This window comes from Calliphora vicina, chromosome 5 (assembly GCF_958450345.1).
Source record: "Calliphora vicina chromosome 5, idCalVici1.1, whole genome shotgun sequence".
Taxonomy (NCBI): Eukaryota; Metazoa; Arthropoda; class Insecta; order Diptera; family Calliphoridae; genus Calliphora; species Calliphora vicina.
In genome coordinates this window covers 108,704,739-108,716,812 of record NC_088784.1, presented here as the reverse complement: position 1 = coordinate 108,716,812, position 12,074 = coordinate 108,704,739, and the positions used below count along the sequence as shown (strand labels likewise).

Sequence of the window (12,074 nt, the reverse complement as noted above, 5' to 3'; positions counted from 1 at the left end):
TTTGTACAGTAATTTTGTCAGTCATCTCTTCTTTGGGAAAAACGAGCTAATTTGTCGAATTGCTCTTTGAAGTCTTTTTCTTAAATTTTATAATTTTAAAACAAAATATAGTTACTATTGGTATTAATTATTCCTCTCTCTTCTCACAGCCAATTCCACCTACGATGTCACCGCTAAAATTGGTGGTCTATCGGCCTCAAAATGTTCCACTTACGATCAACTCAACTGTAGCGGTGGTTCCCTAAATCTTTATAACGGCGAAATAATGCTCTACATACCCGAGCATTCTATAGGCAAAAGCATGCGTAAACATGTCTCTCTAATGCTGGTCAGTGATGAAACCTCGCGGGTCACCATACCCAATTCCGAATCATTACTCGTCTGCAGCACAATTGTACACTGTGCGCCACGCAATTATACATTCCTGAAACCGGTGATATTGAAAATACCCCACTGTTTGGTGGACACGCATTTGTGGAATGTTTTCATTTACTATGCCGACAATGAACACGATGACTTGAATGTCAATTGGCGTAAAATCATAGCCATTGGAGAGGAGACCATTAATACTCCGGTATTTGTGCAATTAGAACCACAGCATGTGTTCATAATGACTGAACAATTGGGAAGATTTGTGGTGGTGGCCGAGCCCAAAATACCCTCAGCCTGTATGCAGAATTCCTTGAAAATGCGTCTCATAGCATTTAGTCAATTCACACCCACCAGCACCAATTGCAGCTTAAGAATCTATATAGTCAAAGATTTTCCCAATAGTCGTGATATTTGCACCAGCATCGAATCGAAACTGGGTGGTTCCTTTATGGGTGAAAGCGAGGCATTCGCTTTCTATTTGAACAATAGTAATATGAATATACGTTTGCGTAACTCCGAGGAGGACATGTGGGATACGGAAAACGAAATCGAACTGCACGAACAGATCATACCCTACAATCATATATTATCGAATAATTCTGTGCTGCACTGTGAATTCATTATTAAACGCAACGAACAATTGTATTCGGCCAATAATTTAACTGTAGATTTTGCTCAATGTAGTGATAGTCATCATTTATACTCAGAAGTGCATTCCTTTAGCATAAGTCGACAATTGCAACAGCAGCAACACACCCACCCCACCAATCATTCAGCCCACTCATCGCTGGAACGTCAAAGTACCGTTACCATCGATCCGCATGGGAACTATGTGAACGAGGCCACTTTACCCCTGAATACCATACATTTGCCGCGTGATACCAAACGGAGAATATGTGCGGCGCTGGATCCGCCACGCGAGGATGAACGCGACTGGCGTTTGTTGGCCAAGAAACTGAATACAGATCGCTATATTGCTTATTTTGCTACCAAACCCTCGCCCACGGAACAGATACTCAATCTATGGGAATGTCGAGCCAGCCAGCGCACACATGCCTCTCAGACCATAGTGGAGCTGCTGATGATTTTGAAAGATATGGAAAGGCAAGATGTGATGGATATTATAACCGAAACTATAGGCTCATTGTGGATTTAGGGAGCAAAGTTTGCACGAAACTCTTTTTTTTAGACTTAAGATATGTTGAGAAATGAAAAAACTGTTTACTAAGATGCCTTTTCTTGAAGAGAACAAAATTTTTTTTATTGTATGTATAATTAATTGTATGTAAAACTATTTAAATGTAATGTAAAATTTAGATTCTTAAATTGATATTTGTATTATTAGGTTTAAAACAAGAGAGAAGGTTTTCAAAAGAAAAAAAGGATAAGGGGGAAGCGGAAAGGGCAAGGGTTTCAAATACTTTTCATCTTTTAAAAATAAGAAATCTGAAATTTGTATATTTTTACTGATCTCTGAAATAAGTAGAAACATTTCCAAACTACAGATTGAAAAACATACATTGTTTAACCTTGTGTGTTGTTTTCCACACATTTGGTGTGTCTATAAATTTGGAACAAGCTTCTTTGTAGTAAAAATCATGATTTACTTATCTTTATATTTGTTATCAAATTAGTTTATCTTCATCCGATTTTACACAAACATTTCGGTTATGAGTTCGTTTACATAATACACCTTATATAGACAGAAACAGTGCATTTGACAACAAAAAATGTTGTTCCTAGTATAATTTACACAAGAGGGTAAGCAACGTAAATTTGATAAAATAATTCGTTTTCTGTGCTAAATTCATGCGGCTATAAAAGTTAAGAAATTTCATGAACATCGCTTAATAATTTTTTTTATAAAAATGTGTGTGGTTTTCAACACAAGGGTGAGATTAGGGTTAAATGGTTAGTAAGTCTAACTAATCGCATAGGTTTTATTTATAATGTTGAAAATCTAAAGATAAGTTCTTTACATTTGCATTTATTGTTGAAATTTTCTTAAAATTCTTAGAAATCCTCCCCTTTCTACTTTATCCAACCTTAACAAAATTAAACTTTTATTTTAACACAAAATTAACTGAAATAATGTTAAATGTTCAGACAAATTATAAAAGAAAAACAATGTTTTTTTGAAAAGGTCAACGAATAGTCAAGTAATGTGAACAAAGTAAAATACAAAATAAAAATAAAAAAAATAATGTTAATGTCTCCTGTGCCATTTACGACGAAATTAAACAAAAATGTTCTCTTTTTTATATATAAAAATAATAAAAAAAAAAAAAAAATCTCTATATATTATAAAATGTATATAATAAACTAATAATGTATAACTAAATATTTAATAACAAAAACAAAATAATGTTCTGTAGTTTTAGTGATTTCTATAAAAAAAAAACAAGTAACAAAACAAAAGTAGTTTTTAGAAAAAAAAGAAAACAAGGAAAAAATACTCAAAAAATGTGAAACATAGTCGAAGAGAATGAAATTTATAAGAAATAGCTCAGTGTTTTGTATTAAGTAAAACAAAAAAATTAAAAATAAAACCAACAAATAATTAATTTGAAAATGTTACAAAAACAAACAAAATTAATGTTAACAAATAAGTGAAATTGACAGAAAATATTAGAATTAACAGCCCCCAGTTCGAGAGGAGTACACAAAGTTTAGGTTTTCAATGTTCAGAAGTGCATTTCTTTAGGATAAATCGTTCATCTATCTAAAATTTACAAAAATTCGGAAAAGCGAATAATTCTCGAACACAAATGTTCGTAAAATGTCGAATACTTCTCGATAATTGTTCGGAACTATAACGATTTGATGTAATAGTAAACAAATCTCGATCGATATAGCCAATTCGTTATTAATATTATTCCCTAATTTAAATTCAAAGAAAATGTAGAGAATTTTAAAATAAAAAATCTTTGTATCTCGATCGATATTGCTAAACATTCGTTATTTATATCGTTTTCTAATCTTCGAAAGTTAAGATTTTGCTGACACAAACTGAGCAACAGCTAAACAGGGGATCAACTTTACGATCGGATCTACTTCACGTTCGTTCGTTGCGTTCCTGATGCACCCTTACCATCGATACTCATGGGAACAATGTCAGCGAGGACAGTTTACGCCTAAAATAGTCTATTTTATAAATTAATGAAACTTCAATCAAAGTTTATTTCGAAAATAAAGATTAGAGAATTTTAAAATAACGATTCTTTGTAATAGTAAAAAAATCTCAAACGATATTGCTAATTATTTGTTATTGTTATCAAGTCATTGAAAATTATAATTTAACTGAGAGACAGAAGAAAATTTTTTTTTGAAACGTTTATATTTAAAACAAATTCTGCTCATCTATCGAAGCCAATATCGGTTACTCTGTTGCAAAGTTAAGCGTATCCCAGAGAGAGCGTTTTGCATCGATCGAAACAAATAGTAGTCGGACTGGGCACGGTCTGGACTATAAAGCGGGTTAGGCAAAACACTTTATTCTTAATAATTTTTAACATGTCTGGCAGCATATTCTGGTCGTTTTTCCAACGTTTTAAACGAATCCGTTGCGTTCGATACAGGTGCCCAGTGATGGTCTGTTCAGATTTCAGCAGCTCATAATAGATAGTACCGTTTTGCGCCCACAAATACCTTAGCGCCATGGATATTTGGCTTTGGTGTCGATTCGACTGGTTGGCTGGGCTTCACATACGATCTCTTACGCTTCGGGTTATTGTAATGGAACCATTTTTAGCATTTTCGGAGAGTGTCTCCGAAAATTCTGAGACTCTCTCCAAAATTTGTGGTACTTTATTCTAGGAATGGGGCTGATTAATTGTAAAGTAGTTTAAGCATACGAATTATTTATTTTTTTTTTACATCGAAACAAAAAATTAACTTAATTTTTTTCATAAAAAGCTTTAATATTTCTTTTGTTTGAAAATTAATTATTTATCCCTCCCAAGTGCTTAAAAAATTTGTAATATTTTTATTTAACCTCGAAAAAATTTTCATAGAAATCTCCAAGATCTTGAACATAATTGTAAAAATACAAGCAAAATTTGCCAAATTTAAAACAACATCCCAACTATAATTTTTCTTCTACTACACTCACAAGACATACAATGAATTTTAAATTTAAAGCTCTACTAAACTAAATGAAAATAACAATACTATAAATTAATTAATTAAAAAGAACTGCAATTATTATTACAAAATGAAAAAAAAAACAAAGAAAAACTCAATTTATATGTTTATTCATATAAAAGAGTTGTATTCAAAATCGATAACGATCGAATTTTCCGTGATAAATTTCAAATTATTTTTATTATTATTATGTACTGTATGTATAATTAATTATTTTATTTAAACAAAATGGTCTACAAACGAATTAATTTTACTTACTAAATACTAAGTATACTTAGATACTTAGTAGGCAATTACAATACATAAAATTAGTTTAGTTTTAAATTAAGTTTTAATTTTTAAGTTCATGTAGTAGCAATGTACTAAATGTGGTCATTATAATTAATTAATTAATTAATTAATTAATTCTAATAATAAAACATAAATCTCATTATAATTACATAATAATAATAATAACTGAATGAATATTAACAACAAACAGACAAACAAATATTTAAATGTAGTTTCAAATAAAATAAAAACAAAAACAGTTTAACAAATTGCTAAAGAATTACTGATAAAACTAGTTGTAGGGTACTTTTTTTGTTTGTTTGTTAATTAAGTACGCATACAATTTGTATTTGTATCTATTATTAAATTATATTAATCTTACGATATTAAAAACACTAAAATAATTGTATAAATAAAATATTTTTACATGAGTGCAGTTTTTTATTTTTTAAAATATTTTTTAGTTATTAATTTATAAAATAAACATGTTTTTAAACAAAATTTTTATGTTGAAATATTTTCATTTGTTCTGAATATGAATATGAATACTTTACTTAATTATCTTTTTGTACCATTTTATATGAGTTTATTTTGATATATATACAACCAACAACAACAAACAACTATATATTATTATAAAATATACACAAACAATATAACAATGAATGAAAAAATAAAATGATTAATAAAAAAAAATACAAAAAATATATATGAATGAAAAAAAAGTTACTGAGAAAAAAATTTAAGAAATTGTTTTATTTCTAAAATGTGTGACTAAATAAGTATTTGCCAAATTTAGACGGTAAGATAAGAAATTTATGGATTTTACTTTTTAATTGGAACAGAATAACGACCCTGAAAGATCTTAACACTCCAGCTCCTCTCTTTGGGGGTCAATTTGACCCTATTTTCGAGAAAATCAAAAAAGGAAAATTTCATTGGGGGTCAAAGATACCAAAGTTGTAAATAATGCTCTTTACGCTTAATTAGTAAAATCGCCAAAAATCAATTTATGATCCGAATAGTGTTTATAAAAAACCGACTTTTAAAAAAAAACGGTTAACCGAAAATTGACATTTTTTTGACCGATTTCGAAAAAATCGGTTAACCGACATACTTGTGAAGAAAACATAAAATGTCCAATAAAGTATACACAGTAGTATGGAGGATCAAAGAGTAAAAAATCGTATAGCAGAAACGCATTCTAAAAAATTTTCCCCAAGAAACCATAGGTCTAAAATCAAATTTTATCTTGCGCATTTCGTCTTTTATCCAATAAAAAAACTAGTAAAAAAAATTATATTGGATTGGATCAAGGTCAAGTCAAGGTCAAGTTAAGGTCAAGTCAAGGTCAAGTCAAGGTCAAGTCAAGGTCAAATCAAGGTCAAGTCAAGGTCAAGGTCATGTCAAGGTCAAGTCAAGGTCAAGTCAAGGACAAGTCAAGTCAAGGGCAAGTCAAGGGCAAGTCAAGGGCAAGTCAAGGGCAAGTCAAGGTCAAGGTCAAGTCAAGGTCAAGTCAAAGTCAAAGTCAAGGTCAAGTCAAGGTCAAGTCAAGGTCAAGTCAAGGTCAAGTCAAGGTCAAGTCAAGGTCAAGTCAAGGTCAAGTCAAGGTCAAGTCAAGGTCAAGTCAAGGTCAAGTCAAGGTCAAGTCAAGGTCAAGTCAAGGTCAAGTCAAGGTCAAGGTCAAGTCAAGGTCAAGTCAAGGTCAAGTCAAGGTCAAGTCAAGTCAAGTCAAGTCAAGGTCAAGTCAAGGTCAAGTCAAGGTCAAGTCAAGGTCAAGTCAAGGTCAAGTCAAGGTCAAGTCAAGGTCAAGTCAAGGTCAAGTCAAGGTCAAGTCAAGGTCAAGTCAAGGTCAAGTCAAGGTCAAGTCAAGGTCAAGTCAAGGTCAAGTCAAGGTCAAGTCAAGGTCAAGTCAAGGTCAAGTCAAGGTCAAGTCAAGGTCAAGTCAAGGTCAAGTCAAGGTCAAGTCAAGGTCAAGTCAAGGTCAAGTCAAGGTCAAGGTCAAGTCAAGGTCAAGTCAAGGTCAAGTCAAGGTCAAGTCAAGGTCAAGTCAAGGTCAAGTCAAGGTCAAGTCAAGGTCAAGTCAAGGTCAAGTCAAGGTCAAGTCAAGGTCAAGTCAAGGTCAAGTCAAGGTCAAGTCAAGGTCAAGTCAAGGTCAAGTCAAGGTCAAGTCAAGGTCAAGTCAAGGTCAAGTCAAGGTCAAGTCAAGGTCAAGTCAAGGTCAAGTCAAGGTCAAGTCAAGGTCAAGTCAAGGTCAAGTCAAGGTCAAGTCAAGGTCAAGTCAAGGTCAAGTCAAGGTCAAGTCAAGGTCAAGTCAAGGTCAAGTCAAGGTCAAGTCAAGGTCAAGTCAAGGTCAAGTCAAGGTCAAGTCAAGGTCAAGTCAAGGTCAAGTCAAGGTCAAGTCAAGGTCAAGTCAAGGTCAAGGTCAAGTCAAGACCTTGCCCTTGCTCACTACTATTAGTTTCGATCGATACAGAACGCTATATCTGGGATACGCTTCACTTTCGAACAGAGTATCCGAAATTAACTTGATTCGTTCTTGACCTCAAAAGATGAGCTGATCTTTTGGGCTCGGAATCCATATGTTGCCAGAAAGATGGGAAAAGGTCACAGCTAACAATGGCCAATACTTTGAATAAATTTATATTGTACAAAATAAAAGGTAACAAATTGAAAAATCATGCATTTTTAAGTCATACACCCAATAAAAATAGCAATTTTTATAATTTCAAATTATATACATATTTAAAGAATATCGGTAACAGTATTTATAATTACATATATCGGTATAGGTAATTGCAGTTATTTCGGTAACGGTAGTTGAGCTGAAAGGGTATTTTAGGGCTAACGGTAGATAACATTGAAAAAAATCATTAAATCTGCGGCTCAAACCAATAATGTACAAATCCCAATGAATTTATGTTTACATTTGTTAAAATTATTGAATTAACAATGGTTGTAGAGTAAAATCCATATATTTATCAAAGACACAAACCAATGTGTGAACCGCTGGCGACATCTAACGTTATGTAGTAACCATTTTAGTAGTACGAAAACTTGCTGTATTAAATTCTGCAACACAAGTTAACATTTCAAATGTCGCCCTAATGAAAATTATTGAATCGTTGGATTAAACATCAATTAAAAAATTGTTAATTTGTCAAAATTTGTATAAAAAATTAATAAATTTCAATGAAATATTAAAATTCAATGAAATTTATTAAAGTTAAATGTATTTTGCAGTCCATTGATTTGTAAAATGTTTCTAGCAGTCGGCTAATTAGTAACATAATGTTATTTTCGGTAATCAGCAATGATTCTGAAACTATAAATGTTAAACTCTGCCTACCGATTTGTCAAACAATAATACAACAAATCATATGTTTGATACAATAACAAAATACATTAACTAGTATGTATTTTGTTGTTGCAAGAGTTAGGTTTTTGACAATTATGTCTCGTCTTTATGTTACCCTATGGCCTACTATGTAATTAATAAACACTGTTAAGACTGTAACATACAACTGTTACTAACACATTTGATTAATAAACAGCAATGACTCTCCAACTATTTACTGTACAGAATGCTCTCTTCCAATTGGATGATAATTTTAAATGTTCCGATGTATCTGTAGGGTTGTTATTGTTATTGTTTATGTTGCTGTTATATTTGCAGGGACAAATATAAACAACTTGAAAAAGGATGTTAAAAGGTAGCCATTTTTAACTTAAAATCAGCAAATAAAAATGTTAAATTGGTTATTTGTACAATTTTAAAAGCATTTTTTTAATAAATAATAAAAGTGTGATTATTATAAAAAAGAAACTTGTTAATAAATTAGAATTTCCTTTAAAAATCTCGAAAATAAAAACAAATTTTAAAAATAGGGGTTGTTTAGGAGTTTTTGAGTTGGTTTTGTTTCAATTATTTGCATACAATTAAATGTGTTTCCTTTTGTAAGTGAGTGAGCGTATGATTTATATGTAATGTTGCAAGTGTTATTTATTTACCGGTTGCTGCTGTTTTTGCAACTTCTAACCTAAAATTTTGAGGTAAGTTGTTTGGCATCCTCTATGTAAAGTGGCATAAATAAAACGGAAGTTTATTTTTCTCAACATTTCAACATTCATTTTCAATAATTCATTAAATATTGACATAAATTGTTTATTGTTGTTGCTATTAAAACATTACAACAATTGTTTTGCAAAATGCAAGAGAAAAAAAAACAAGCACCTTTTGAGAATTGCATGCTGTATTTACAAAATTGTTGAAAACAAAATCCGTATTCGTTGGCAAACAAAAAAAAAAAAACAAACAAAATGGAAACATTAAAACATGCTGTTCGTATCCTTATATTGCAGCCAACAATTCGAAACGTTTTTCGTTTTTGTTTTAAGTAAAATTAAAAAAATGTTGTTAACGTTTTTTGCCAGCTATTTGTTGAATTAAATTTATTTATTTATTTATGTTTGTATTAAGTTAATAAAACAAAAAACAACCATTAACGAAACAAACATTTTGTGTTATTTCTATTTCTGTTTATTTGTATTTTATTTAATTTAATTTCATATAATTTTTGGTGAATTTAGTTTTCATTTTTGGTCACACGATTACACGATTGGATTGCATCAAATGCTGTTTGTTTTTATTGTATTTGGTGGCTGATGTACGCCGGATTGTTGTCGTTTGTCTGGCCAAAAATGTTATTGAAAAATCCATCAAAATCAATACAAAAACTCGCATATATGTAAGAGTAAGTGAACAAATAACAACAACAACAACACTACCAATATATGTATACTGAGACAAAAGGCAACATTTTGGATTTAACAAAATGCTGTTTGCAACAGTTGTTGGTGGCTGTGTTGTAGTACGTACCGTTTAGGTTTAAACTTTTTAAGTATTGGTGGAAAAAAGGCAGCTTGTTAGATTGGAATTTTGAACCAATTAGGAGATTTTTCAATACATTTATTGTATTTGTTCGAAATTCTATGGAATTGGTAGATCAACAACCAGCCTGACAGGCAAACAGACACAGAAACAGAAACAAACAAATACATAAAATATGTTTCACCAAAAAAAACACAAAACCAGTTAAACTCCAAAACCAACATCTAAATTCTTACATTTAATACGCACTTACTTACCTTTTTGTGAAATTGTGGCTGCTCTTTTATTTTGCTCTTCTTTTGTATTGTATATTTTGTTGGTTGCAAAGGGTCAAATACAAAATGTTGTGGCAGTGGCACAAACATTTTTATCCCTAAAAAGATAAAAACTTAACAAAAACAAAAAATGTTAATCAATTTTAGGTTGAAAGCGAAAAGGACACAGACAATTTCTGGTGCAACAATAAACTTGTGCTGCTACTTAAAACTTCCTTGGAAATTTAGGGGTTTTTTACACTCAAAGAAAAGTTATCAACTGGATGAAAACAAAATTGATAATATTGCTCAAAATCATTATTTAATGAAATATATTTAGTTTGCAAGATTTTAATAAAATAGAAAACATGTTTTTTTATTGATCCTAAAGTACACAGGATTCCATACGCACCCTGTATTGAATAACTCATCACCAGTAACATTGACCAGCCTCATATTCGAAGAAGTATGGTGTATGATGACTAAGTCATGATTGGTTTTTCAACAATCAAATGCGTCAAATTGGACGATTAAAAAACTCATCAAGGTAAAAATATGCTTTATCGCTTGAACTGTGGCCGCCAAACTTTCATTGTTATTGAAATATTGTTGATCAAAGAAAACGTGTTGTTCTCTCATTAAATGCTCATTTATTGTTTTTTTTTTTGTTGGCAACACCTGATTGAGTTCCAACCAACGCGTTGCAACGGAGTCTTGGTCCTTTTTTAGCATTTTCAGTATCTTAAGAAAAGTCAAATAATTTTTGGTGTTTACTCACTTTTGAGGCTCACTGTATAATTGTGTCTGAATTACTATCCAATAGGTCTATCCTTGGTGCAAATTTCATCCCGATCGGAAGACATCGATTTTAAAAATTCACTTGACATGAAATCCCCCATATGTGTATCTGGATTACTATGTTATTAATATAAATAATATGTATATCTAAGTAAATCAGCCCAACAATGGGTAAAAATCGGGAAAAACTTATTTAACTCAAATTTTTTCACGAAAAAAATTTTTTTTCTCGTATTTTTTTTTCACTGACATTAAAAAAATTTGTTGCCAACAATTTTTTTTTAAAAAAATTTTAATAAAAAATAAAAATTTAAATAAAATTCTGAATTTTTTTTATTTTTTTTTACCTAAAAATATTTAAAATTTTTATTTTAAAGTATAATTCGTCACAGCCGAATATAACAGTCTAAGAAATACCCGAAGGTCAAGATCACCACAGAAAATTCGCGATCTACTAAACTTTTCAGTCTTTGAACCATCAGTGTAGATTGATATCGTATTCTAATCTAAACATATTCAGAATTTCTTCACCATATTGGAAGTTTAAGGAGTAGAACTCATCGTCTCAGTGATCGCAAGGCAGACTATGTATTGCAATTTGTAAAGTAGAGAAGAGTGTTTTGGTCTCCACCACATATGTAGGTGGATAGATCTATTAACCACTGTGTATATCCAGTATAAAATATACAGTTTGATACCTCATCATCGCAATAGCCTTCTGACAATAGTAAAAAAGCTTTTTACATGCAATTCTCTGCATTAGAGAGTTAATAGTTTAAATCTACATCAAGTTACTTGAATTCTTTCGAGAATTCCAGAATAATATCATCCCATCGAGGATTTTTTCTGGTAAAAAATGCTGATGATTTGCCAAAAATCGGGAATCTTCAACCATTTCATTGTACAGCCCAAAGGTCACATTTTTTAATACCGAGGCACTATATCTTACCCTCAATCTTAGATTTTCATGAAAATAAGTTTTGATTGGCAAAATATTCAGCGAACAAATTCACATCTGGGGTATGAATTTCAAAGAACAACAATTTTTTTTTAATAATACATCCTCTATCTATTAAAATAATAAATATTGTAGAAGCCTCCAGATTAAAATTAAGGATATATTCACATCTTCCAAGTGGTTGCGTAAAGTATAAAATAATTTTTGTTAAAGATTACGTTGACCTTCCTATTCGAATTAAACCATATACAAGTTTATATTATGATCCACTTTCAATACCAAATAAATGCAATTTACAAGGTTTAAAGATTTTAATACCCTCAGAATACTTTTTTAATATGAAAATTTGATCCAGTCAAAATCCACAAAAAATTTGTTCACCAAATTG

General features: G+C 30.9%; 2 protein-coding genes across 3 annotated transcripts in view; both read left to right on the top strand.

Annotated features, from left to right (window-relative positions):
• The window catches only part of unc-5, a 65,427-nt gene extending 62,690 nt beyond the window's left edge, over nt 1-2,737 (top strand). For both annotated transcript variants that reach the window (XM_065511914.1, XM_065511915.1), the window contains exon 11: nt 150-2,737. In XM_065511914.1, the coding sequence (XP_065367986.1) occupies nt 150-1,528 (1,379 nt within the window). In that variant the 3' untranslated portion in view covers nt 1,529-2,737. The remainder of the gene's footprint in view (nt 1-149) is intronic.
• Nucleotides 2,738-6,188: 3,451 nt separating this feature from the next.
• The window catches only part of LOC135961527 (adenylate cyclase, terminal-differentiation specific-like), an 88,767-nt gene continuing 82,881 nt past the window's right edge, over nt 6,189-12,074 (top strand). The window contains exon 1 of the mRNA XM_065513029.1: nt 6,189-7,192. Coding sequence (XP_065369101.1) covers nt 6,189-7,192 — 1,004 coding nt within the window. The remainder of the gene's footprint in view (nt 7,193-12,074) is intronic.